The sequence below is a fragment of the Aquarana catesbeiana genome, linkage group LG08, assembly GCF_042186555.1.
Source record: "Aquarana catesbeiana isolate 2022-GZ linkage group LG08, ASM4218655v1, whole genome shotgun sequence".
NCBI lineage: Eukaryota > Metazoa > Chordata > Amphibia > Anura > Ranidae > Aquarana > Aquarana catesbeiana.
Window position 1 is genome coordinate 275,417,630 of NC_133331.1, and position 25,499 is coordinate 275,443,128.

Sequence of the window (25,499 nt, forward strand, 5' to 3'; positions counted from 1 at the left end):
TCTTTCACATTAGACAAAAATTCAGGCTAACTTTTGTTCTTTTTTTTAATTCATGAAAGTTTTTTCCCCCAAAAAATTGTGTTTGAAAAACCGCTGCGCAAAAACCGCGTACTTAAAAAATTGCAACACCCACCATTTTATTCTATAGTGCCTCTGCTAAAAAAAAAAAATATAGAATGTTTGGGGGTTCTAAGTAATTTTCTAGCAAAAAAAAAGTAAAAAGTCGATTTTTTACATATAGGAGTGAAGTTTCAGAAAGGGCCCGGGTGGCAAGTGGTTAACTGAGAACAGGAAACACTCCAATCACTTCCCCTCTGTGGTTTAGTCCTTTCGCTGTGTGCGTTCCACGGGTCTACAGCTGCTTCCTGGTTGACGAGCAGGGGCGGGCAAACTATAGCTAAAGTAGACATTTGTTTAATTCATTCAGATAAATAGTCAGATTCTAACCCAATATGTATCGATTTTATAGTTTCCTTTTAAGAGTAATTATAAAAGGCTAAAAGTATACAACCGTGTGTTTTGAGACAATTGTCCCCAATGCAGGAAGGGCGGCGGCCATTTTGTTGTAGCCCGGAGGAGGAGAAAGGAAGGATATGCAGCAGTGGAATCCCTCTGAAGGGGTGTGAGACTGGGGAGTGTGTGCCCAGTGAGGAGGAGGTAATAATGTCTTCTTATTATGAGAGAAGGGGGTCCCAGCACTGTGTGTGGATTGGATGGGGGGATCATGTCACCTCCACACATCATCATCTTCCTCTGAGGTGTAGAACATCAGAAGAGGAGCTCCGCTGGGGCAGGGTGTGTTGGTGCCGGGGGCGTACTCTCCAGAAAGTCATGACTTGCATCTTAAAGAAACACGCCCATCAATCGGGACACAAAAGGGAAACTCAGTAGTGGAAAATGTGATGTTTGGAGCAAGGCTCTGAGGACCCATTCACACTTTGGAATTGTCACAGCGATTCTGCCTGTGACCCCAAGTTGAGGCAAAGCATGCCTGCGTTTGTGTGTCTCTAATCTTACTGGCACTCCAAAACGTGGTGCAATTTTTCCACGATTGTTATGCGCCAAAACGCGCGTTCAACCAGTTCCTGCCCGCGCTATAGCCAAAAGATGACTACAGCGTGGGCTTACAATGCCGGGAGGGCATCCATGGACGTCCTCCTGTGCTCGTGCTGCCCGTGTGACCCTTGCGGCGGGCATGCGGCCCGCTCTGTGATCGCCGACTCCTTCAGACTCAGCTGATCACAGATCGGGGTAAAGGGCCAATCACAGCGGCCCTTTACCACGTGATCAGCTGTCAGCCAATGACAGCTGATCAAACGGTGTAAACAGAAGTCAGTTATCTGCTTTTTTTCATCTCACGCTGACAGCATGAGGAGAAAAGAAGAAAGCCGATAACCAAAGGGACATCAGTCCCAACATTTCCCACTAGTGCCACCTATAAGTGCCAATCAGTACTGCCAATCAGTGCTCTCCAGTGCCACCTATCAGCACCCTTCAGTGCTACCAATCAGTGCCTTATCACCAGTGTCACCTATCAGTGCCCATTAGTGCACCGTGGGCGCACGGACGCTGCCCCTCCATCCATGTGCCCGGTCCCTTTCAGGATGCCAGACGCATGGATTCCTATGGCGGGGGTGGTACATTTTGAAGCACCTGATTAGAGCCAGAGGCTCTAATAGGCTTCAAAATAGAGTGGGCTCAGGGCGCATTCGCTATTTTCACACTAACCTTCCTCCCCCACCAATCAGGAGGCAGGACGTCAGACCTGCTTCCTGATTGTCCAAAGCGCCAGGCCACCTTATTGGATGCAGGCGCTTCGGAAGAGGAGCAAGGAGACACACGCTGGAGCCGCCGCTCTGAGAGGACAGTGCTGCGGTAAGTTCCCTTGGCTCTATCAGATCCGGGGGGGGGGTGACGGATCCGCGCACGGGGGGGGGGGGGGGGGGGCTCAGTGGTCACAGGTGGCTGCATTTAATGGGTACAAGTGGCTGCATTTGATGAGCACAAGTGGCTACATATGATGGGCACAGTGAGGCTACATATGATGGGCACAGTGAGGCTGCATATGATGGGCACAGTGAGGCTGCAATTGAGGGGGGGAGTTTCAGTATTTTTCAGTTTTTTTGCGCCGCCCCCCAAAATTTTGAGCACCAGCCGCCACTGAGTGCCACCTCTCAGTACTGCCTCATCAGTGTCACCTATTAGTGCCCATCACTGCAGTCTCATCTGCGCACATCAGTGAAAGAGAAAAATTACCGTTTGCAAAATTTTAAAACAAACTATGAAATTTTATTTATTTTTTTTCAAAATTTTCAGCCTTTTTTGTTCGTTTAGCAAAAAATACAAAATCCAGTGGTGATTAAATGCCACCAAAAGAAATCTCTATTTGTGTGAAAAAAATGATAAAAATGTCATATGGGTACAGTGTTGCATGACCACGCAATTGTCATTCAAAGTGTGACAGCGTTTAAAGCTGAAAATTGGCCTGGGCAGGAAGGGGATGAAATTGCCCAGTAGGCAAATGGTTAAAAATCACGCAAAGCTTGTCACTCAAAAAGGAGCATGAGCGTCTCTTAGGCGACAAACATGTATAGGGCTGCCCATTGAAGTGAATGGGCTCACCTTTGTGCGACGCCTGGAAACAAATGTAAATCGAGCTTTGGAAAATTGACATCTGAACCAGGCCTAATGGTGATACAAGTTTGTAATTCTTTAACCGATTGATTTCCGGAAGGTTGTACCCCCCCCTTCATGACCAGGGCATTTTTTGCTATTCAGCACTGCATTTCTTTAACTGGTAATTGCACGGTCATGCAACACTGTACCCAAATTACATTTATATCATTTTTTTCACACAAATAGAGCTTTCTTTTGGTGATATTTAATCACGTTTTTTTTTTATTTTTTTTTTTTTTGCAATATAAATGAAAAAAGACCAATTAAAAAAAAAAAAAAACAATATGCTGTAAAACATATACAATACAAAAATTTAAAAAAATCTAATTTTTTCATAAATTTAGGTCAAAATGTATTCTGTTACATGTCTTTGGTAAAAAAAAAAAAATCCAAATAAGTGTATATTAATTGGCTTGTGTGAAATTTATAGAGTCTACAAACTATGGTATATATACTGGAATTTACACAGCTGTAGACGCTATATTGGTAATGGCGGTGATCAGTGCCTTATAGTGGGACTGTGATAGGGTGGTGGGCAATCTGGCACTAGCTGACTTTGGCTGGGAGGTACACTAACTGACTCTGACATCAGTAGTGACACTAATGGAATGATCAGTGACACTGGACACTGACACTGTACTAATGACACTGGCTGGAAAGGGGTTAACATCCAGGGGCAATCAAGGGGTTAATTATGTGCCTAACAATGTGTAATGTATGCGGCTTTACTTAACCATCTGGTTTGCAGGGAGAGGAAGCAGCCAGATCCATGTTCACAACACAGAACTCTGTGTGTGATTGGCTACATCACTGACTGAAATCAGCTGCCAAACTGATTGGACACAGCGCGGTGGCATGCGCCTCAAACCCGGAAGAAAGGCCGCGACATACCAGTACGTTACCCGGCCTGGAGCTGCCGTCGGCTCCCAGTACAACTACTGTGGGCAGGCAGCAAGCAATTAAACGCATTTGTGAGCCGCTGAGTAGTTTGTAGCTGATCTATAGTTAATATTCAGGTTTTCTTTATGGTTCATAGATGTTCTTACAAAAAATAGTGGTTGGATGGGTAAATCTGAACATCAGAGTCACCGTTTTTTTTTTTTCACTCCAATCAGCTGAGGGCTGGGTCATTCCGGGCTCCCAGCACACATAAACAAAGGGCTGGGATACTGGTGATGTCAGCACCTTTTATGGACACCTTCCTATATTTAGTCAATGTCATTGATAGGGGCTGAGGCGGATCCTAGTCCGAAGCCACCTGAGCGATCTCACCAGGAAGCTTTCACTCTACTTATCCAATCATAAGAGGCCGAGGCATTTCCCTCCCTATAGCCACATGTATACATGCCTCTCGTTTATTGAGGAATTGGGGTGTACGGGAGGGATGGTGTAAAGAGACAGTCTATGGAGTATCAATGGGCACAGCATGGACAACACAGTTCATGGGTAGCTATATGGCTCAGTGCCCAAGTGCAAGGGGAGAAGATCCTCTGGGCAGTAATAGACACAGCGGGGGGGGGGGGGGGGTGATCCTTGGGGCAGTAATAGGCACAGCAAGGGGAGGTGATCCTTGGGGCAGTAATAGGCACAGCAAGGGGAGATGATCTTTGGGGCAGTAATAGGCATTACAAGGGGTGGTGATTCTTGGGGCAGTAATAGGTACAGCAAGGGAAGGTGATTCTCAGGGCAGTAAAAGGCACAGCAAGGGGAAATGATCCTTGGGCACTAATAGGCACAGCAAGGGGAGATGATCCTCAGGGCAGTAATAGGCATTACAAGGGGAGGTGATTCTTGGGTCAGTAATAGGCACAGCAAGGGGAAATGATCCTCGGGCAGTAATAGGCACAGCAAGAGATGATGATTCTTGGGGCAGTAATAGGCACAGCAAGGGGTGAAGCTCCCCAGGGCAGTAATAGGCACAGCAAAGGGGGGTGATCCTCAGGGCAGTTATAAGCACAGCAAGAGGAGATAATCCTCGGGGCAGTATATGGCACAGCAAGGGGAGATGATCCTCGGGGCATTAGTAGGCACAGCAAGGGATGATGATCCTTGGAGCAGGAATAAGCAAAGCAAGGGGAGATGATCCTTGGGGCAGTAATAGGCACAGCAAGGGATGATGATCCTTGGGGCAGTAATAGGCACAGCAAGAGATGATAATTCTCGGGGCAGTAATAGGCACAGCAAGGGGAGATGATCCTCAGGGCAGTAATAGGCACAGCAAGGGATGATGATCTAGCAAGGTGAGATAATCCTTGGGGCAGTAACAGACACAGCAAGGGATGATGATCCTTGGGGCAGTAATAGGCACAACAAGGGGAGATGATCCTCAGGGCAGTAATAGGCACAGCAAGGGATGATGATCCTTGGGGCAGTAATAGGCACAACAAGGGATGATGATCCTTGGGGCAGTAATAGGCACAGCAAGGGGAGATGCTCCCAAGGGCAGCAATAGGCACAGCAAGGGGAGATGATCCTCGGAGCAGTAATAGGCACAGCAAGGGGAGATAATCCTCAGAGCAGTAATAGGCACAGCAAGGGGAGGTGAGCCTCGGGGCAGTAATAGACACAGCAAGGAATGATGATCCTCAGGGCAGTAATAGCCAGAGCAAGGGGAGGTGATCTCAGGGCAGTAATAGGTGCAGCAAGGAGAGGTGATTTTCAGGGCAGCAATAGGCACAGCAAGAGGAGGTGATCCTCGGGGCAGTAATAGGCACAGAAAGGGATGATGATCCTTGGGCAGTAATATGCACTGCAAGAGGTTCGCCAGGTAGATTTATCTGAGCAGGGGCGTGATCCTGTTGTCCAGGAAAGCTAATGCTTAGCATCAGTTTTCCCAGGCAACAGGCTCCATCCTCTTCCCACATAGCCACATCAGGTGCATGGCTGGGGGCAAGCTTTTTGTCTCTAGGGGGCACAGGGTGGGAAGACAAGCACAACATGCCTGCTAGATCCTAGCACCTGGGGGAAGGAAGTCTGCGGCCAGTATAAACATTTTTTTTAGTAGCTCATGGAGAGGTTAAAACTGAGCAAAACCCACAAATTTCACAAAACCATTACTAATTCAAGGCATGCCTCTGGTGATAACAGTCACAGTTGCCAGTGTGCATATGTCAGCTCTCAACTAAACTTTCAAGCCCTCAAATGGCTGGTGTCATAACTGACCACATGTGCAGCACAATGGCAACAGAGGCTAAGATGGTACCTTCCTCAGCTGTAAAGGATAGGAGGTTTTAGTTCCCCTTTAAGTCCACCCTCGCAGGTGCAGGGGGGTGTCCTATAATCCAGAGCTGAAGATTTGCCCACACCAGCCGGTCCACTTGCTATGCTGTGATCACCTGCAGGCCTCTGCTGGATCCTAAGAGGACCATGACTCTGGACAGCCAGTAAGAAGTGTCCAGGTCTTGCAGGTGATGAAAACCCAAAGAAGGACCCTACCTCCTGTGCACGGAAGGAGAGAGAAGACTTAAGACTTGTGACCATGGATTTAGGTGAGTAGAAAGGGGCATTATGATTAGGTTTTTTCATTTTTATTCCAACATTTAGCTGGAGCAGTGGTCTTCAAACTGCGGCTGGGGTCAGAAGCTCCCCTTTGCTTGCTTTTATCTGGCCCTTGGGGCACTATTTCTTCTGATGACACCAACGATGGAGCACTATTCCTCCCACTGACACCAACAATAGGGCAGAATTCCTTCCATCGACACCAACAATAGGGCAGAGTTCCTTCCTTTGACACCAACAATGGAGCAGAATTCCTTCCAGTAACACCAACAATGGGGCAGAATTTTTTCCATTGACACCAACAATGGGGCAGAATTTTTTCCATTGACACCAACAATGGGGCAGAATTCCTTTTTATTGACACCAACGATGTGGCACTATTCCTTCCATTGACACCCACAATGGGGCAGAATTTCTTCCGTTGACACCAATGATGGGGCAGAATTCCTTTCATTGACACCAACAATGGGGCAGAATTCCTTGCATTGACACCAACAATGGGGCAGAATTCCTTCCATTGACACCAATTATGAGGCACCATTCCTTCCACTGACACCAACGATGGGGCAGCAGAATCCCTTCCATTGACGCCGAAAATGTGGAACTATTGCTTCCATTGACACCAACGATGGGGCACTATTTCTTCCATTGACACCAAAGATGGGGCGGAGTTCCTTCCACTGGCAGGGCATTGTTTACTCCAACTGGATGCCAGGACAATTTCTACTCCCACTGGCCCAAGTCTGCCCCCCCCCCCCCCTAAAATCTGAAGGACAGTAAACTGGCCCTTTGTTTGGAAAGTTTGGAGACCCCTGAGCTAGAGAGTGGAGGAGTTGTGAGGCAGGTAAAGGGGAGCCCTGAGATCAGGTTTAATCAAATATTTTTTTGTGTATATGTTATATAGTTTCCTACCTGGAGGTCCTGCCAGTAACACCACTTTGTGTTCCAGGCTGACAACCCCAAGCCATTGCCTGTCAATTAGTAGTAGTGTTGTCAGTCGGCCATGTGCGCTTCCTCAGCTGGGCATTGGGCTGCCTTTTCGATCCATCACATAGGGAGTCCAGCAGTCAACCGAAGGAGCTTGCACGACAGCTGACAAATTGCAGCTAATTTTAAGGCAATCAGGAACATACCGCTTTATGGCCCCTAGATGTAGCTAGCGGTCATAGTAAATACGTAGTTATTTCCTATGATCATCAGCTCCATCTAGTAGCCTTGATTCAATATTTGTCTGGTTCATTCTATGAAGAACATTCAACCTGGAGAGGAAATAGCCTAATAGCATTTGATTTTTTACCTTTCACATAGACAAAATGTAGTTATACAGGATGAATAGCTCTGCGTATTTTTTATGAATACATCTCTATGTGTTGTTATAGAGACTCTCACCCAGATGATAGAGCTGTATAGTTCTAATAAATAGTATATAAATTATGTTATACAGTTTGGAAATATTTTTTTTTTATAATTTATTTTTGTTTATTTTAATGCTTTTTTATGATTTACATTTGTATCTTGTACTCCAAACTCAGGCAGGAGCAGGAGTTGGGGGAATATTTAGAAGGAACTGTAAGAGGACATCATGATGGAGAACCGGCCTCCCTTCACATTAAAGGGTAAGAGGAGACTTTTAATTTTTGGTATTAAGGATCCACCTAGATACACACATCCTCTGATATAAGGAGAAAGTATGTCAGGTTCCTATAAAGTGTCAGGATGTCACTGTCTATTTCTCCATGGAGAAGTGGGAGTATATAGAAGGACACAAGGATCTCTACAAGGACATCATGATGGAGAACTGGCCGCCCCTCACATCACCGGGTAAGAGAAGACTTTCATTTCTTGTAAAGGAGAGAAGACTATTGAGGATCCACCTAGATACACACATCCTCTCGTATAAAGACATAGAAAGGATTTTATTAAAACTGGAGCGGCCAGAATCTGGAGCAGCTGTGCATGGTAACCATGTCATCTATCATTTATTTTCAAAGCTTTAAGGAGTTCCATGGTCACAGCATACACTTTCTTTTGTACATGCAGCTTCTTCTCTGATGTTTACATTGAATTTATAAGGGCTACATGTCCCATGGTACCTTGCTACCTGCAAACAGTGATTCCTCTCCTCCTCTGTAGTTTAGAAGGAAGGCTCTGTGAAATGTGTGACACAGCAGTGTCTACCCACAGGGCATAGTGAATACGAGGCACAGAATTCAAGGCAATAAATGTGTGGGGATCACATGTGTACAGACTTCAAGATTGTTTAGGTTTAGGAGTAGGCTAGAAATAATTGGAATACAATATGGACATGAATATATGATTTTGCATTTTTACCATAGATACACTTAAATCACTTTAGTACTTTGCTGTAGCCATCTGGTGTCCATAGACCTCCTCCCAAAACCCCACCCCCCTGTGGCAAGCATCGGGCGTGCTCTGTGACCGCTGTGTCCTTCAGACACAGCTGATCACAGATCGGGGTAAAGGGCCAATTAGAGCAGCCCTTTACCATGTGATCAGCTGTGTCCAATCACAGCTGATCACATGTAAACAGACTTTCCAGTTATCTGCAGTCCTTTCCTCACACGCTGTGTCTGTGTGAGGAAAGGAGTGCCAATAACCGACAAGCCTGTCAGCACACTGCTTACACTGATAATCAGGGCAGCCCCATCAGTGCTTATCAGTTCCACCCCACCAGTGCAGCTTATCAGTGCCCTTCAGTGCAGCCTCATCAGTGAAGCTCATCAGTGCAATTTGCAAAATTTTATTTTATTTTTTTCAAAATATGTCAGACTCTTTTGTTAGCAAAAAAAAAAAACAAAACCCAGTGGTGAATAAATACCACCAAAAGAAAGCTCTATCTGTCTCAAAAAAAGGATAAAAATGTCATATAGGTACAGTGTTGCATGACCGCACAATCGTCATTCAAAGTGTCATAGCGCTGAAAGCTGAAAATTGGCCTGGGCAGTAAGGGGGTGAAAGTGCCCGGTATTAAAGTGGTAACTGAACAAGCTGGAGCTAGAAGTTTATTGGTTACTATGGCGCTATGAGCTACGTAAAAAAGTGATAAATAAATGATTAAAAAAAAATCTTAAATATTCAGTGACTTCAAAGCAAATATTTCGGTATGAACCAGAAAAATGCTACGTGAATGAATGTAATAGTGAATAAAATGATAACACTTAAATACATATACTAAATCAGGTGATAAAAAAATCACAAAATGATATTGAATGCAAAGTCCAAATAGGTGAAAAAACAAAAGCAAAGAGTCTGTGGTAGCAGTGCAAAAATAATGATGAACAGGTATCTCCTGAGCATGCAGGGGGATTGTTCAGACCCGGCAACCTGGTAGATAAATGGACCGTAGGGAGACCAGAAGTGCACAGAAGATTTTTTGTTTTTTCACCTATTTGGACTTTGCATTCAATATCATTTTGTGATTTTTTTTATCACCTGATTTAGTATATGTATTTAAGTGTTATCATTTTATTCACTATTACATTCATTCACGTAGCATTTTTCTGGTTCATACAAAAATATTTGCTTTGAAGTCACGGAATATTTAAGATTTTTTTTTAATCATTTATTTATCACTTTTTTACGTAGCTCATAGCGCCACACTTTTGAATTTTTACTGTTAGTTTGATCCTGAGTCTACGGGTGTGTTGGCTGCTGTTTGTGTCTTATTTCTAGCGCAGCGCTGTACTTAACCTCTATATACCTATTGGTTACTATGCACAGCTGCTTCAGTTTTAATATATTCCCCCCATAGAAACAATAGGGGAATTTCCCAAACCTGGAGCAGACAGAATCTGAAGCAGCTGTGCATAGTAACCAATCGGCTTTTAGCTTCAGCTTGTTCAGTTAAGCTCTGTAATTGAAAACTAGAAGCTGATTGGTTGCCATTAACAGCTGCTCCCCTCAGAGTATTCAAGTAAATGTATGTGTGTTTCTTACAGATGGATCCAGTAAAAGAAATCCACCAGAGAGATGTCCCCGTCCTCTGTATTCCCGGGACTCCACACAGGAAGATCAAAAGATTATCCAGGACTATCAGGTAAGAGAAATTGAGCGATTAAATTAAAATTCATATTATTATGTTTCTTCTTATAATAAGAAAGATTTTACAAAGAACAGGACATGTCTTACCCAGGGTGAAGGAGTCACTATTGTCAAAGTTGAAGAAGAGGAAGAAGAAGAAGAAGAGGAGATGTATGAGATGGGTGATCAGCAATACAAGGACGACGTTCCTCCAGAGATCAACACAGGTGAGGAATAAACAGTAAATCCAGAGAAGAGTCCCAGATTCTCCTTGTTCAGTCACTACAACAATCTCTTCTTCTCCCCCCTCCTCTGTCAGTAGACAGTAATGAGGAGACAGTATGTGCCCAGTGGGGAAGTCAGGAGACATCAGCCTCTATTAGACTCCGGCTCTCCTCCTCACATCATGTCATTGTGTGTTACCAGCCAAGAGACGTGACCAGTCTCCCCCCACACACACTCTCTGGGGTCTCATACATCTCAGTACAGGGGGCTTTACTCTCATCTTTATTCACAGACCCCGAAGACACCAGAAAGACTCAGAGAGATATCAAAACTGAGGAGAAGGAAGATGGACATGTGAGGATTAAAGAGGAGGAAATTCCTATAGAAATCAGCACAGGTGAGCCATAAAGGAAATTTGCACAGAATATTTTTGCTCAGAGGACAGATGTAGATGCCAGCAACCTTTAGCACACGTGTCACAGGTGGAACACAAAGCCTCCTCTGGTGGAACACATCTTCCCCCCAAAACTACAAACTGGCGCAGGGAGGTGAGGGTGGGACACAGCTTTTGGTTTGCTAATTGCTGCTGATCCACTTTCTCTGCCCATCCCATACACTTGTATTGGACGGGTAACTATGCCTCACCTCCCCTTCTTTGCGCTGCTCTGCATAAGGGGGAGAAAGGGGTGCTGGAGGAAGAAAAAAAACGTGCACATAAGTGTATGCCCTTGCTACCTGCATTGCAAACTGCTTAACATGCACTACTAACTTATGACCCTGCAATCTGCATAAAGGACTCCTGAGCCCTGCACTCTGCATTACTGATGCCTCACCCCTTGAACTTGAACTGCATTGACTCCTCACCCTGCAGTACTGACTCCTGGCTGAGCACCCTGCATTAGAGACTACTGACCCAGCACTACTAACTCAAGACCCTGCAACCTGCATTATTGACTCCTGACCCTGCACCCTACTTTACAGACTCCTGACCCAGCACTACTGACTCCAGACCCTACACCAGACATTACAGACTCCTGACCCTGCACCCCTTACTCCAGACCCTACACCCCACATTACAGACTCCTGACCTAGCACTACTAACTCCAAACCCTGCATTACAGACTCCTGACCGTGCACTTTTAATTACTGATTCCTGACCCTTGCACCATGCATTACTAAATCCTGGCCCTGTGGCCTGCATTACTGAATCCTGACCCTGTGGCCTACATTACTGGCTCCTAAACCCCAGCACAATGCATTACTGGCTCCTGACCCTACACCCTGCATTTCTGACTCCTGAGCCCTGCACTCTGCACAGCTGCTTCCTCACCGTTGATCTCTGCATTCACTCCCCACCCAGCATTACTGACTCGTGAACCAACACTGCTAGCTCTTGACCCGACACCCTGGATTACTGACTCCTCACCCTTCACACTGCATTACCGACTCCTGACCCTTGCACCCTGCATTACTGACTCCTAAACCTGTGCCCTGTGTTACTGACTCCTGACCCTTGAACCCTGCATTACTGACTCCTAAACCTGTGCCCTGTGTTACTGACTTCTGACCCTGCGCCCTGCATCACTCTCTCCTAAACCTGTGTCCTGTGTTACTGAATTCTGTCCCTTACACCCAACATTACTGACTCCTAACCCTGTGTTACTGATTCCTGACCCTGTGCCCTGCATCACTCTCCCCTGACCCCTGCACCATGTAAAACTAACAACTGACTCTGTAGCTTGGATTATGGACTCTTAAACCTTGTACTCTTTTTATTACTGAGTCTTCATCCTTAAACTTTGCAGTGACTCCTTATGCCTGCATTACTGACTCCTGACCCAGCACTGCTGACTTCTGACCACTTTTGGCTGCTGACCTTGCACCCTGTATTATGGACTCCTGATCCTGCACCTGACATTACTGACTCTGCATCCTGCACTTTGCGTTATTGACTCGCTAGCTTTTCACCCTGTACTACTGACTCCTTCTGCATAAGGTACTCCTGACCTTGCATTACAGACTTCTAAACCTGTGCCCTGCACTAATAACACCCGGCCCCTGCATCCTGAACTCCAGATCCTGCACTCTGCGTTACTGACTTCTGACCCCTGGGCTAATGACGCTCTGCCTTTGCATCATGCATTACCGACATTACTGACTCCTCATTCTGGCACCTGCATTACTGACTTCTGACTCTGCACCCTGCTCTACTGATTTATGACTCTGTTCTCTATATTAATTAAGATCATATGAATATAAGCATGTTTCTTGCAGTTGGATCTAGTAATAGAAATACCCCAGAGAAAAGTCCCAGTCCTCTTTATTCCCAAGATGACAAACAAGGACGTCACAAGATCCCTCAGGATGATCAGGTAGGTGGAACCCAGAGCGTCATCAAATGATGGGGGGGTTCAGATAAATGGATGTAAAAACTCTCATAGTAGTAAAGGTCTTGCGAGCTACCAAATCAAGGATCTCCTATCTTATAATAGTATGATGACAGCTGCTAGCACTAATCAAGTCCCATACTAACGTGTGAGAATTACAGATAATTGAATAAATCATGTCCTGCGCTATCCCCTTAATGATCAGCTGAACCTGCAGAAAAAAACCTAAAAAACAAAATTGTTAACTAAAGTGATGTGCCTATAAATTCCAAGAATAAAAAAAAAAAAAAAAAAATTTTTATATATATATATATATATATATATATATATATATATATATATATATATATATATATATGTATATATGCGACTGTTGTTGTCATACAGCTTACAACATCATATAGCATGAATATACATTTCATAAAATATAAATATTGATACAAAAGTGATCCATAAAGTGCTCAGGTGCATATAGGTCCGTGATACTCTGACCATCCAGGGTCAGTTTTCAGCATCCTTAATCTAAAGATAATAAACTTGGTAGGTGACTGTGAATATAGTGATCTTCAGTAGTGACTACACTCAGGTGCTCCCCACCCCAAGGTAATGGCCGCTCACCTCAGAGCGTGTGACCTCGCAATTAAGTTTGGTCACTACACGCTCTTTAATCGTCAAAATGGATTCCAGGTCAGGTTGCATGGTCCAAATACTGCTCAAAGATGTGGCATCCTCATATATAGATATCAAAAAGAGACTTCCATAGTGTAATAACGCTTTAAAATATTTTATTTAATGCAAACAAAGCCCTATTATATGGTACTCACATGGGTCTGGTGCGTTAGTGCACTGCTCTATAGCATGCCTTAATAGTGCCAAGCCGTGGATGAGATTGTGTGCTCCTACTCCATATGACAGACCAGCTGCCTCCTGCACCGTCCAGTCCCCTCCCCTACGTGTGTCGATACAAGGGAAATATCGTATCTTCATCAGGGGGATGATAAAGATACGATATTTCCCTTGTATTGACACGTTTAGGGGAGGGGACTGGAGGCAGCTGGTCTGTCATATGGATCACTTTTTTTTATCAGTATTTATATTTTATGAAATGTATATTCACGCTATTTGATGTTGTAAGCTGTATGACAACAGTTGCGTATATATATATATATATATATATATATATATATATATATATATATATATATATATATATATATATATATATATATACACATATATATTTCCTGGCCCATCCTCCCGTCAGCATACAATGGGTTAACATCTCCTCTGGAGCCCCAATTACCACCTGTATAGCTGAATAAAAGGCAGCTCCTCCCCAACTAAGATAGTTCTTCTTTTTTGGTCTGCTTCAGGCCACCTGTTGAGTGCAGGTGGTAAGTAAATTGTTTGCTGCATCCCCCCCTGCCGAACTCACCCCTCCATGTTCAGCCTCTCATGGAGTTGGAAGACTCTGAATGCTGAAGGTAAATCCTTTTTTATAAACTGGGTGCCTTTTTGTGCCAAGGCTATGGACAAAATGATGCTTAAACAGCATTGATATTGTACATGTGGGGTATTATAAAAGTTCTGCAATGTTATCATTGTCTCTCCCTTTGGTTTTATTTTTTCCTGTCTTTATATGCAGCACACTACACTGCTCTCCTGGCTTTATTGTCAGTGTGAGAGTGGCTGTGAATGGTGTTGGGAGTGGGCAGCACAGGATGGGACTGCCAGACACCATGCAATGGTGTAATGATCTTGGAGGTCTGCAGTTGTGAGGGCTTCTCTCCCTCTTTCTCTGCAGTCCTGCCAGATAAAGGACTTACCTCAGATTCTGAGTCTCCTGTCTGTCTCTGGATGTCTGTCCTGGCTCCCTTGCAGTGCTGTGTACTCCTGTGGGCTTGACAGTCTGACTGTTTTTTTTGTCTCAGACTCTGAGACCCCATACACACTATGCAACTTTTGTCTGGTTTCCTTTAGATTTAGCAGAGCCATGTGGTGCAAGGGTCTGCCTGATTGCATACAAATCAGGACTCTGAGGCTCGGTTCACACAGGGGCGGCACGACATGCAGGGCGCCTCACCGAGGCGACCTGCACACGACTGCCACGGCGACTTGCAAAACGACTTCTGTATAGAAGTCTATGCAAGTCGCCCTCAAAGTAGTACAGGAACCTTTTTCTAAGTCGAAGCGACTTGCGTCACTCCGATTAGAACGGTTCCATTGTACAGAACGGGAGGCGACTTGTCAGGCGACTAGGTCGCTTGACAAGTCGCCCCTGTGTGAACCGGCTCTTAAGGTTTGGCCTCTTGTTGTGTGATTTTGGTGAATCTGAGGGAAGAAAATCCAGAGAAGATTGTATAGTGTGTGTCTGATGGCTGCCTGAAGCTCACCTGATGCTTCTAAGGTGAGCGGATGAAGGCAGATGGCTCTTAAAGAGACAGGGTACCATATTTTTGCTGAGAGGTAATATGCTTTTCTCCATATATTTTATGCAAATATGAGCTTTCCAGTGGCTCAGAAGATTAGCAAAGGTAGGAGGGGGCGACGTGGGACATGGTTCTTAAAAGAGTGCCCAAGGAGATTATGCAAATTAGGGGTTTTGCATTATTTTAGAATCAGAAACCCTGAATGCAAAACGCTCCAAAAAAACATAAAACCTGCCAACAATCATCTTGTCCTGACCAGGACAATGACACTTAACATTGTCACATTCATTAAAATGGATGTAAACCCACCATACACCCAGTGAAGTGACCAGCCTCAGATGATACACAGGGATGAACCAAATCTCCCTACATAGGTTTTACATGTATATCTGCTGTCTTCACATTTATATACTGTTTAGAAAGTTCAGATCGTGTTAGGAAATGTTCTCTTCCTGTTTAACACAGAGTGTGATGTCTGGGCATACAGCCAAGATAGCGTAAATTGCTGATTGGAGGAAAGGCGCACACACCCCCTCTCATCACGTTTTGTACAGGGCCAGCTTCCTGCTAATCTATTTATAGCCCCTCCCCAGACAGAAATGTCAGGCTGCTTTTTTTTCTTTTGTGTCCAGGAATTTGTCAGGAGTTATCAGGCTGATAACAGAAGACTGGGTCAGGAGAGAGCTACAGGACTTATCTCTTTGAAGAGAGATAACAGGACACTGAAGGTATATGTGCCCAGCTCAAATTTCATGAATTCGGTTCACATCCACTTAAGCATGTGGTCTATATACTCTAAAGGAGTTGTTTCCACTTATCCTGTGAAGGGACAGGATCCAGGAAACTGGCACAAATGTGTTTGTCAGCATGATAGAGAATGCCTCACCTAGCTCACGATGCATTTTGGGCCTGCATGCAGTCTGCAGTGGCAGAGAAATGAAATTGCACAGGTTGCCTCACAAGGATGTGGTTGTGCAAAATTCTAAGCCCTATTAAGGCAGCTATTGTGGAAAGGATGCTACAAATATCCACCTTACAAGCAACACCTATAATGATAGAGCGTAAAGTGCTTGTTCATGAAGGATGACATTTTCCCATAATGGCAGAGTGTAAAGCGCTCGTTGATGAAGGATGACAGATACCTTGTCAGAAGACTAATTTACAGTAACAGGTTCTCTAAACTTTATCCATATATGATGGCTGCTGTATGTTTGTGCACTACACTTCCAGTGGTGGATGCTGCCCTCTAGTATCTGATGTAGCAAGTGTCTTCGCCTTTTTATAACTTGGTTGACTTCAGAGATCCTATGGATGAGAAAGCTGAACAGGTCTTTGTACGGCTCTGTGATCAGCCGGCAAAAGGGCCGGCTCAACAATCGGGACTCCCAGTGGGACAGGAAATCCTGGTAAGGCCCCAGAAGGTGGGAGGAGGGGCATTCCCCCCCCCCCCCCCTGCTGCTTGTAAGAGCAATCCAGTGGCTACTTAGCTGCCAGGATTGCTTTTACAAGAGAGATGATTATTGGCTCTCAAAAAGGTCTGAAGGGTGACATGGTGACACTATGATGTATTGGGCTCACAGGAAGTGGGTTGAATGACAATGGCTATCATTTAACATGGAAGGCAGCAGAGAGGACTTTCTGTGGGGATCAGTGCTAAAGAGTGAGTATTGCAGCAAAAGCTGATTTTCATAATTTTACATCTGATTAGCTGTTTAATCTTGTTTTTGTTTAAACTGTTTGAAAAGTTCTGCTTTAAGTTACTTTTGTGTCTTTTTTTTTTTTCAGGGTACAAATCAAATTACTGTTAAAGAAGAAGCACAAGAGATGTATGGGATCGATAATGAGCCCTGTAAGGAGGAGGAAAAATCTTCAGAGATAGGCTCGGGTGAGTAATGAACCGTTAAAGCCCAACTTCAGCCAGAATTTGTATTTTTTCAGTTTTGGATAGAACAGGGAAGAGTTAGAATACCTGTCAGGTCTTAATTGTAGGGTGTGTCCCCATTAAGGTTCAATATGGGTTTTCTAGTGTGAGAGAACAGCAGAGGCTGCTTCCTTTTAGATGCTCTGTCTCTAATTGAAACCTCAGGATGGAGCGGATGAGAGGTGTGACTACCCTGACTCATTCACTTATGTATGTAAATTTCAGTTTAAGGTTCAGCATGGGGAAAAAAGAAAAACACTTTGTAGTGGGGCCCCCAAATGCAAGGGTTGAGGAAGAGGCTGTATTTTTTACCTCTGGCGCTCTTCTCCACTCTGGACTGTGGGTGGTCTTTTGGCGCCTCCCACTGACACCAAAGATTGGGGTACTATTCCTTCCACTGACACCAAAGATTGGGGCACTATATTCCTTCCACTGACACCCATGATGGAGCACTATTCCTCCCACTGACACCAATGTTGAGGCACTATTCCTCCCACTGACACCAATGTTGAGGCACTATTCCTCCCACTGACGCCAGTGATGGGGCATTGTTTACTCCCACTAATGCCAGGGCATTTTCTACTCACACTGGCCACAATCCTGCCCCCATAAGGTCTGAAGTAAACTAGCCCTTTCTTTATAAAAATTGGAGACCCCTGCTGTAGATTGCAATTACAAAGGACAATATGCACAGCATTCCCAACTTACAGAATTTGTGTATATACAGTATCTCACAAAAGTGAATAGACCCCTCACATTTTTGTAAATATTTTATTTTATCTTTTCATTTGACAACACTGAAGAAATGACACTTTGCTACAATGTAAAGTAGTGAGTGTACAGCTTGTATAACAGTGTAAATTTGCTGTCCCCTCAAAATAACTCAACACACAGCCATTAATATCTAAACTGCTGGCAACAAAAGTGAGTACACCCCTAAGTGAAAATGCCCAAATTGGGTCTAGTTAGCCATTTTCCCTCTCTGGTGTCATGTGACTCGTTGGTGTTACAAGGTCTCAGGTGTGAATGGGGAGCAAGTGTGTTGAATATGGTATTATCGCTCTCACTCTCTCATACTGATCACTAGAAGTTCAACATGGCACCTCATGGCAAAGAACTCTGAGAATCTGAAAAAAAGAATTGTTGCTCTACATAAAGCTGGCCTAGGCTATAAGCAGATTACTAAGACCCTGAAACTGAGCTGCAGCACGGTGGCCAAGACCATACCGTGATTTAACAGGACAGGTTCCACTCGGAACAGGCCTTGCCATGGTCAACCAAAGAAGTTGAGTGCACATGCTCAGTCATATCCAAAGGTTGTCTTTGGGAAATAGCCCTTTAAGTACTGACGGCATTGCTACAGAGGTTGAAGGGGTGGGGGGTCAGCCTGTAAGTGCTCAGACCATACGCCGCACACTGCATCAAATTTGGTCTGCATGGCTGTCGTCCCAGAAGGAAGCCTCTTCTAAAGATGATGCACAAGAAAGCCCGCAAAGATCTTGTTGAAGACAAGCAGACTAAGGACATGGATTACTGTAACCATGTCCTGTGGTCTGATGAGACCAAGATAAACTTATTTGGTTCAGATGGTGTCAAGCGTGTGTGGCGGCAACCAGGTGAGAAGTACAAAGACAAGTGTGTCTTGCCTACAGTCAAGCATGGTGGTGGGAGTGTCATGGTTTGGGGCTGCATGAGTGCTGCCGGCACTGGGGAGATACAGTCCATTGAGGGAACCATGACTACTAATATGTACTGTGACATACTGAAGCAGAGCATGATCCCCCTCCCTTTTGGAGAATGGGACACAGGGCAGTATTCCAACATAACGACCCCAAACACCTCCAAGACGACCACTGCCTTGCTAAAGAAACTGAGGGTAAAGGTGATGGACTGGCCAAGCATGTCTCCAGACCTAAACCCTATTGAGCATCTGTGGGGCATCCTCAAATGGAAGGTAGAGGGGCGCAAAGTCTCTAATATCCACCAGCTCCATGATGTCGTCATGGAGGAGTGGAAGAGGACTCCAGTGGCAACCTGTGAAGCTCTGGTGAACTCCATGCCCAAGAGGGTTAAGGCAGTGCTGGAAAATAATGGTGGCCACACAAAATATTGACACTTTGGGCCCAATTTGGATATTTTCACTTAGGGGTGTACTCACTTTTGTGGCCAGCGGTTTAGACATTAATGGCTGTGTGTTGATTTATTTTGAGGGGACAGAAAATTTACACTGTTATACAAGCTGTACACTCACTACTTTACATTGTAGCAAAGTGTCATTTCTTCAGTGTTGTCACATGAAAAAATAGAAGAAAGTATTTACAAAAATGTGAGGGGTGTACTCACTTTTGTGAGAAACTATGTGTACGTGTGTGATATACTTTTGACTTTCTAATCCAAATTAATTTGAAGTACAGACTTTCAGCTTTAATTCAAGGGGTTGAACATAAATATCAAGTACAAATGTTAGGAACTGCAACCTTTTTTAATACACAGCCCCTCCCCATTTTCAGGGGCTCAAATGTAATTTGACAAATGAATAGAAATCATAAATGAAATGTTCATTTTTAATATTTTGTTGATAATCCTTTACTGACAATAACTGCCTGAAGTCTGGAATCCATGGACATTACCAAAGACTGGGTTTCCTCCTTTCTGATGCTTTGCCAGGCTCTAACTGCAGCTGTCTTCAGTTGTTCTTTGTTTGTGGGTCTTTCTGCCTTTAGTTTTGTCTTCAGCAAGTGAAATGCATGGTCAATTGAGATCAGGTGATTGACTCTGCCATTGCAGAATATTCTACTTATTTTCCTTCAAAAGCTCCTGGGTTGCTTTTACAGTGTGTTTTGGATCATTATCCATCTGTACTGTGAAGCGCCGTCCAATCAACTTTGCTGCAATTGGCTGAATCTGGGCTGATAGTATATCTCTAAATAAGTTGCGCTAGACTGCTGAATCATTAATAAATCCATATAATACAAAATTGAAAAATGAATATCACAAATAAAGTCCATCAGATGAAAAATTGATGTGAAGCTAACAAACGATGCACCCAAAGAATGGGATAGGAGAGAGATGACTTCCACCAATACACACATTGCCGCTTACCGACTTCCAATGATCTCCTATCACGGGAGATCACAAGCGCTTTCGGCTTAATACCCAGCCCGGGCCTTTGGTAAACACAGCAATTGTCTCAGCGTCTTCCTGGATAACACCACTCAAAGGTACATATTGCCATACGATCCCTTTAAAGAAATAAAGGCTTCCATAGTGTACAATCTCTGTGATAATTTAATAGGTAAAAAAATATTGCACTTACAGTTAGGTAGAATATATAAAGCATAAAAAACAAGCCAGCTGGCTCTCCAATGCAGCCCGTCACTCCGGGACCTGCGGGAACCCTCTGTATTTGCTCTCACAAAGGCTTCTCTTGAATGTAGACTTTACCAAAGATATGCCCACCTCCTGGAGAGTGTCCTTCACTTGTCTGGATGCTGGCAATGGGTTTTTCTTTACCATAGAGAGGATCCTGCAATCATCCACCACTGTTGTCTTCCATGGAAGTCCAGACCTTTTTATGTTGCTGAGCTCACCAGTGGGTTCTTCTTTCCTCAGAATGTACCAAAATGTTGATTTGTCCACTCCTAATGTTGCTGCTATCTCTCTGATGGATTTGTTTAGTTTGTGAAGCTTTACAATGGCCTGTTTCACTTGACCTGGTTCACAGCAATAGATTCCAAATGCAAATGCCACACTTAGAGGTTTATTTACTTAAAACAAATCCACTTTGCACTACAAGTGCACTTAGAAGTGCAGTCATTGTAGATCTGAGGGGGACACGCAAGGAAATTAAACAGCATTTTAGCTTGCACATAATTGGATAATAAAATCAGCAGAGCTTCCCCTCAATTCAGATCTTCCCCCCCAGATCTACAGTGACTGCACTTCCAAGTGCACTTGTAGTGCAAAGTGGATTTGCCTTTAGTAAATCAACCCCTTAGAATCCGCTTCAGACCTTTTACCTGCTTAATTGATGAACCAATAATAAAGGAGTAGTCCACATCTGGCCATGAAACGGACATCACGGAGCTGGTGGATGTTAGAGACCTTGTGCTCTTCAACCTTCCGTTTGAGGATGCCCCACAGATGCTCAATAGGGTTTAGGAGATGTCTGGAGACATGCTTGGCCAGTCCATCACCTTTACCCTCCACTTCTTTGGCAAGGCAGTGGTCGTTTAGGAGGTGTGTTTGGGGTTGTTATCATGTTGTAATACTGCCCTGCGGGGCCCAGTCTCCCGAAGGGAAGGGATCATGCTCTGTTTCAGTATGTCACAGTACATGTTGGCATTCATGGTTCCCTCAATGAACTGTAGCTCCCCAGTGCTGGCAGCACTCATGCAGCCATAGACCATGACACTCCCACCACCATGCTTGACTAGGCAAGTCACTTTTGTCTTTGTACTCCTCACCTGGTTCTCGCCACACACACTTGACACCATCTGAACCAAATAAGTTTATCTTGGTCTCATCAGACCACAAGACATGGTTTCAGTAAACCATGTCCTTAGTCTGCTTGTCTTCAGCAAACTGTTTCCGGGCTTTCTTGTGCATCATCTTTAGAAGAGACTTTCATCTGGGATGACAGCCATACAGATCAATTTGATGCAGTGTGCAGCGTATGGTCTGAGCACTGTCAAGCTGACCCCCCCCACCCACCCCTTCGACCTCTGCAGCAATGATGGCAGCACTCATACATCTATTTCCCAAAGACAACCTCTGCATATGACGCTGAGCACGTGCACTCAACTTCTTTGGTTGATCATGGCGAGGCCTGTTCTGAGTGGAACCTGTCCTGTTAAACCGCTGTATGGTCTTGGCCACCGTGCTGCAGCTCAGTTTCAGGGTCTTGGCAATCTTCTTATAGCCTAGGCTATCTTTATGGAGAGCAACAATTCTTTTTTTTCCCGATCCTCAGAGTTCTTTGCCATGAGATGCCATGTTGAACTTCCAGTGACCAGAGAGAGTGAGTGAGAGCGATAACAACAAATTTAACACACCTGCTCCCCATTCACACCTGAGACCTTGTAATACTAACGAGTCACATGACACCGGGGAGGGAAAATGGCTAATTGGGCCCAATTTGGACATTTTCACTTAGGGGTGAGGGGACAGCAAATTTACACTGTTATACAAGCTGTACACTCACTACTTTACATTGTAGCAAAGTGTCATTTCTTCAGTGTTGTCACATGAAAAGATATAATAAAATATTTACAAAAATGTGAGGGGTGTGAGATACTGTACATTATATAAAATATAGCTTGAATATGTTTTGGTAAATACCTGAAAATACTAAAATTGTGTCCAAATATATATGGACCTAACTGTGTTATATATATTACACACACACACAGTAACTTTTCCCGACTGTGCTGTAGCCGTCTTTTGTCTTGTTCTGAGAGGGTGTCCATAGACGTCCTCCCAAAACCCCGCCTCCCGCATGCCCCCTTTGGACACAGCTGACCACAGATCGCGGTAAAGGGTCAATCACAGCGGCCTTTTACCATGTGATCAGCTGTGCCCAATCACAGCTGATCACATGTAAACCGACTGGCTGGTTATCGGCAGTCCTTTCCTCAAGCGCTCTGTCTGTGTGAGGAAAGGACAGCCGATACCCGGCAAGATTTTCAGTACTTTGTTTACACTAATAATCAGGGCAGTGATCCTCAGTACCCTGAATATCAGTGCCTATCAGTATCCACCAGCTCCGCCTCATCAGTGCAGCTTCATCAGTGAAGAAGAAAAATTACCTATTTACAAAATTTTATAACAGAAACTAACAAAAACGGGGGGTGTTTCAAAATTTTCGGTCTTTTTTCGTTTGTTCAGCAAAAAATAAAAACCCCCAGTGGTGATTAAATACCACCAAAAGAAAGCTCTGTCTGTCTAAAAAAAAAAAAAAAAAAAAAAAAAAAACTGATAAAAAATGTCATGTGTATAGTGTTGCATGAGTACGCAATTCTCATTTAAAGTGTGATGGCGCTTAAAACTGAAAATTGGCCTGGGCAGGAAGGAGGGGAAGTGCACAGTAGGCAAGTGGTTAAACAACCCTTTTTGTCCTTGTCTTTATTTGTCTGTGCTTGTCTTCCAGATGGACGATATAGAAGATACAACACGGAGAAACATCCCACTGTCTCGTCCGACAGTAAAACAGAAGAAGATGACATTCCTGATCCCTCATCTATCACTGTACACAAAGGAATGAGAATGTTTCCGTGTTCTAGGTGTGGCGAACGTTTTGATAGCAGAGATGAACTCACTTCACACCAGAAGACTCACGCAGCAGGGACAATGTATTCATGTTCTGAGTGTGGGAAGAGTTTTACCCAGAAATGTCTTCTCCGGAGGCATCAAGCATGGCACAGTGGTGACACGCCCTTTTCCTGTTCCGAATGTGGGAAGTGTTTTGTGCAGAAGTCAGACGTCATCAGGCATCAAAAAACTCACACAGGAGAGAAGCCATTCTCATGTCCCAAGTGCGGGAAATGTTTCTCCCGGAAGTCAAATCTCATCACACATGAGAAAGTTCACACTGGAGAGAAGCCATTCTCTTGCTCCGTGTGCGGGAAATGCTTCAGTGTGGGATCCAACCTTGTCACCCACGAGAGAACGCACAGGGCCGAGAAGCCATTTTCCTGTTCTGGGTGCGGGAAATCTTTCACCCAAAGAGGGCACTTGATTTCACATCAGAGAAACCACTCGGGGGAGAAGCCCTTTTCATGTGCTGAGTGCGGGAAATGTTTTTCATGGAGGAAACAACTTCTCACGCACCAGAGGAGCCACCGAGACGAGAAGCCGTTTACCTGTTCTGTGTGCGGGAAGTGTTTTACAGAGAGGAGCAATCTCGTCATTCATGAGAGAAGCCACCGAGCTGAAAAGCCTTTTTCCTGTTCAGAATGCGGCAAATGTTTCACCCGGAAAGAAACGCTCATAACACATCAGAGGTCCCACACAGGGGAGAAACCGTTCTCCTGCGCTGAATGTGGCAAATGTTTTTCTCGAAAGTCATATCTTCTCACCCATGAGAAGGTTCACAGAGGGGAGAAGCCCTATTCTTGTTTGGAGTGTGGGAAATGCTTTACCGACAGATCAAACCTGGTCACTCATCAAAGGATCCACACTGGCGATCGCCCCTATTCATGTTCTGAATGCGGGAGGGCTTTTACCCAGAAGTCTGACCTCGTTAGGCACGAAAAAATTCACACCGGGGATCAACCCTATTCGTGTTCTGAATGCGGCAAACAGTTTTCAGAGCGGTTTTCCCTCATGACACACCTGAGTTCACACAAGGGACAAGACGTTTCTGAGTCCGGAAGTGGCAGCTGAGAAACATTACGGAGATGATGATACTCAGAAATAAACTGACCTTTTACATTACAATATAATATGAAGCAATAGTGAAAATAAAATCTCATGGGAACTTGGAAACAATGGTGGGGATTTATTAAAACTAGAGTGTGGAAAATCTGATGCAAACCAATCAGCTTCCAGGTTTTATTGTCAAAGCCTAAAGCTCCGTTCACACTAGTGCGACTCCAAAGTCGTGCGATTTTGAGTGCAACTTTGATGCAACTTCACACTCTGGCACTCAAGTCGCATCAACTTTAAGTCGCTTAGATTGGAACGGGTGATATTGAAACCAGTGGGCTGTGAATTGTCCAAAGTTGCATGACAATTCTCGTTAGCTTAACCCCTTCAGTCACGGAAGGATTTACCCCCTTAATGATCAGGCCATTTAGGCCAACTTGTATTCTATTCTGCTACATATTTTTAGGGAAAAAAAATCCCAATTATTGGTTTGCACAAAAGTTATCGCGTCTCCAAACTCTGATATGGATTTAGGGACTTTTTATTCTTCCCTTTTTTTTTTTTTTTTTTTTATTAGTAATGGCGGCAATCAGCGTTTTTTAGCAGAACTGTGACATTGCGGCGGAAAGATTGGACACTATTGCCGTGTACACACGACCAGACTTTTCGTCAGACTTTTCGTCAGACTTTTCGTCTTGTCTGCACACGGTCACACCAAAGTCCGACTGATTGGAACGTGATGACGTACGACCGGACTAGGATAAGGAAGTTCATAGCCAGTAGCCAATAGCTGCCCTAGCGTCGTTTAACCGCTTCAGCCCCGGAAGATTTTACCCCCTTCCTGACCAGAGCGTTTTTTTGCGATTCGGCACTGCGTCGCTTTAACTGACAATTGCGCGGTCGTGCAACGTGGCTCCCAAACAAAATTGACGTCCTTTTTCTCCCACAAATAGAGCT

At 44.4% G+C, this 25,499-nt stretch overlaps 1 protein-coding gene across 3 annotated transcripts; it reads left to right on the plus strand.

The window, feature by feature from the left end:
- The first annotated feature begins 391 nt into the window (after nt 1–391).
- LOC141106516 (uncharacterized) lies at nt 392–24,665 on the plus strand. 3 transcript variants are annotated; one of them, XM_073597344.1, is made up of 9 exons: nt 392–657; nt 7,707–7,790; nt 10,134–10,231; nt 10,312–10,442; nt 10,733–10,837; nt 12,715–12,812; nt 15,889–15,984; nt 17,042–17,141; nt 23,326–24,665. In XM_073597344.1, exons 3-9 carry the CDS (start codon nt 10,134–10,136, stop codon nt 24,558–24,560), a joined length of 1,863 nt encoding a protein of 620 aa, XP_073453445.1. In that variant the 5' UTR covers nt 392–657; nt 7,707–7,790; the 3' UTR covers nt 24,561–24,665. The 3 variants fall into 3 exon arrangements, with proteins under 3 accessions (XP_073453445.1, XP_073453444.1, XP_073453446.1); XM_073597343.1 differs by having other exon boundaries at nt 509–657; nt 10,328–10,442; XM_073597345.1 differs by lacking the exon at nt 15,889–15,984 and having other exon boundaries at nt 515–657; nt 10,328–10,442.
- Nucleotides 24,666–25,499: the final 834 nt, after the last annotated feature.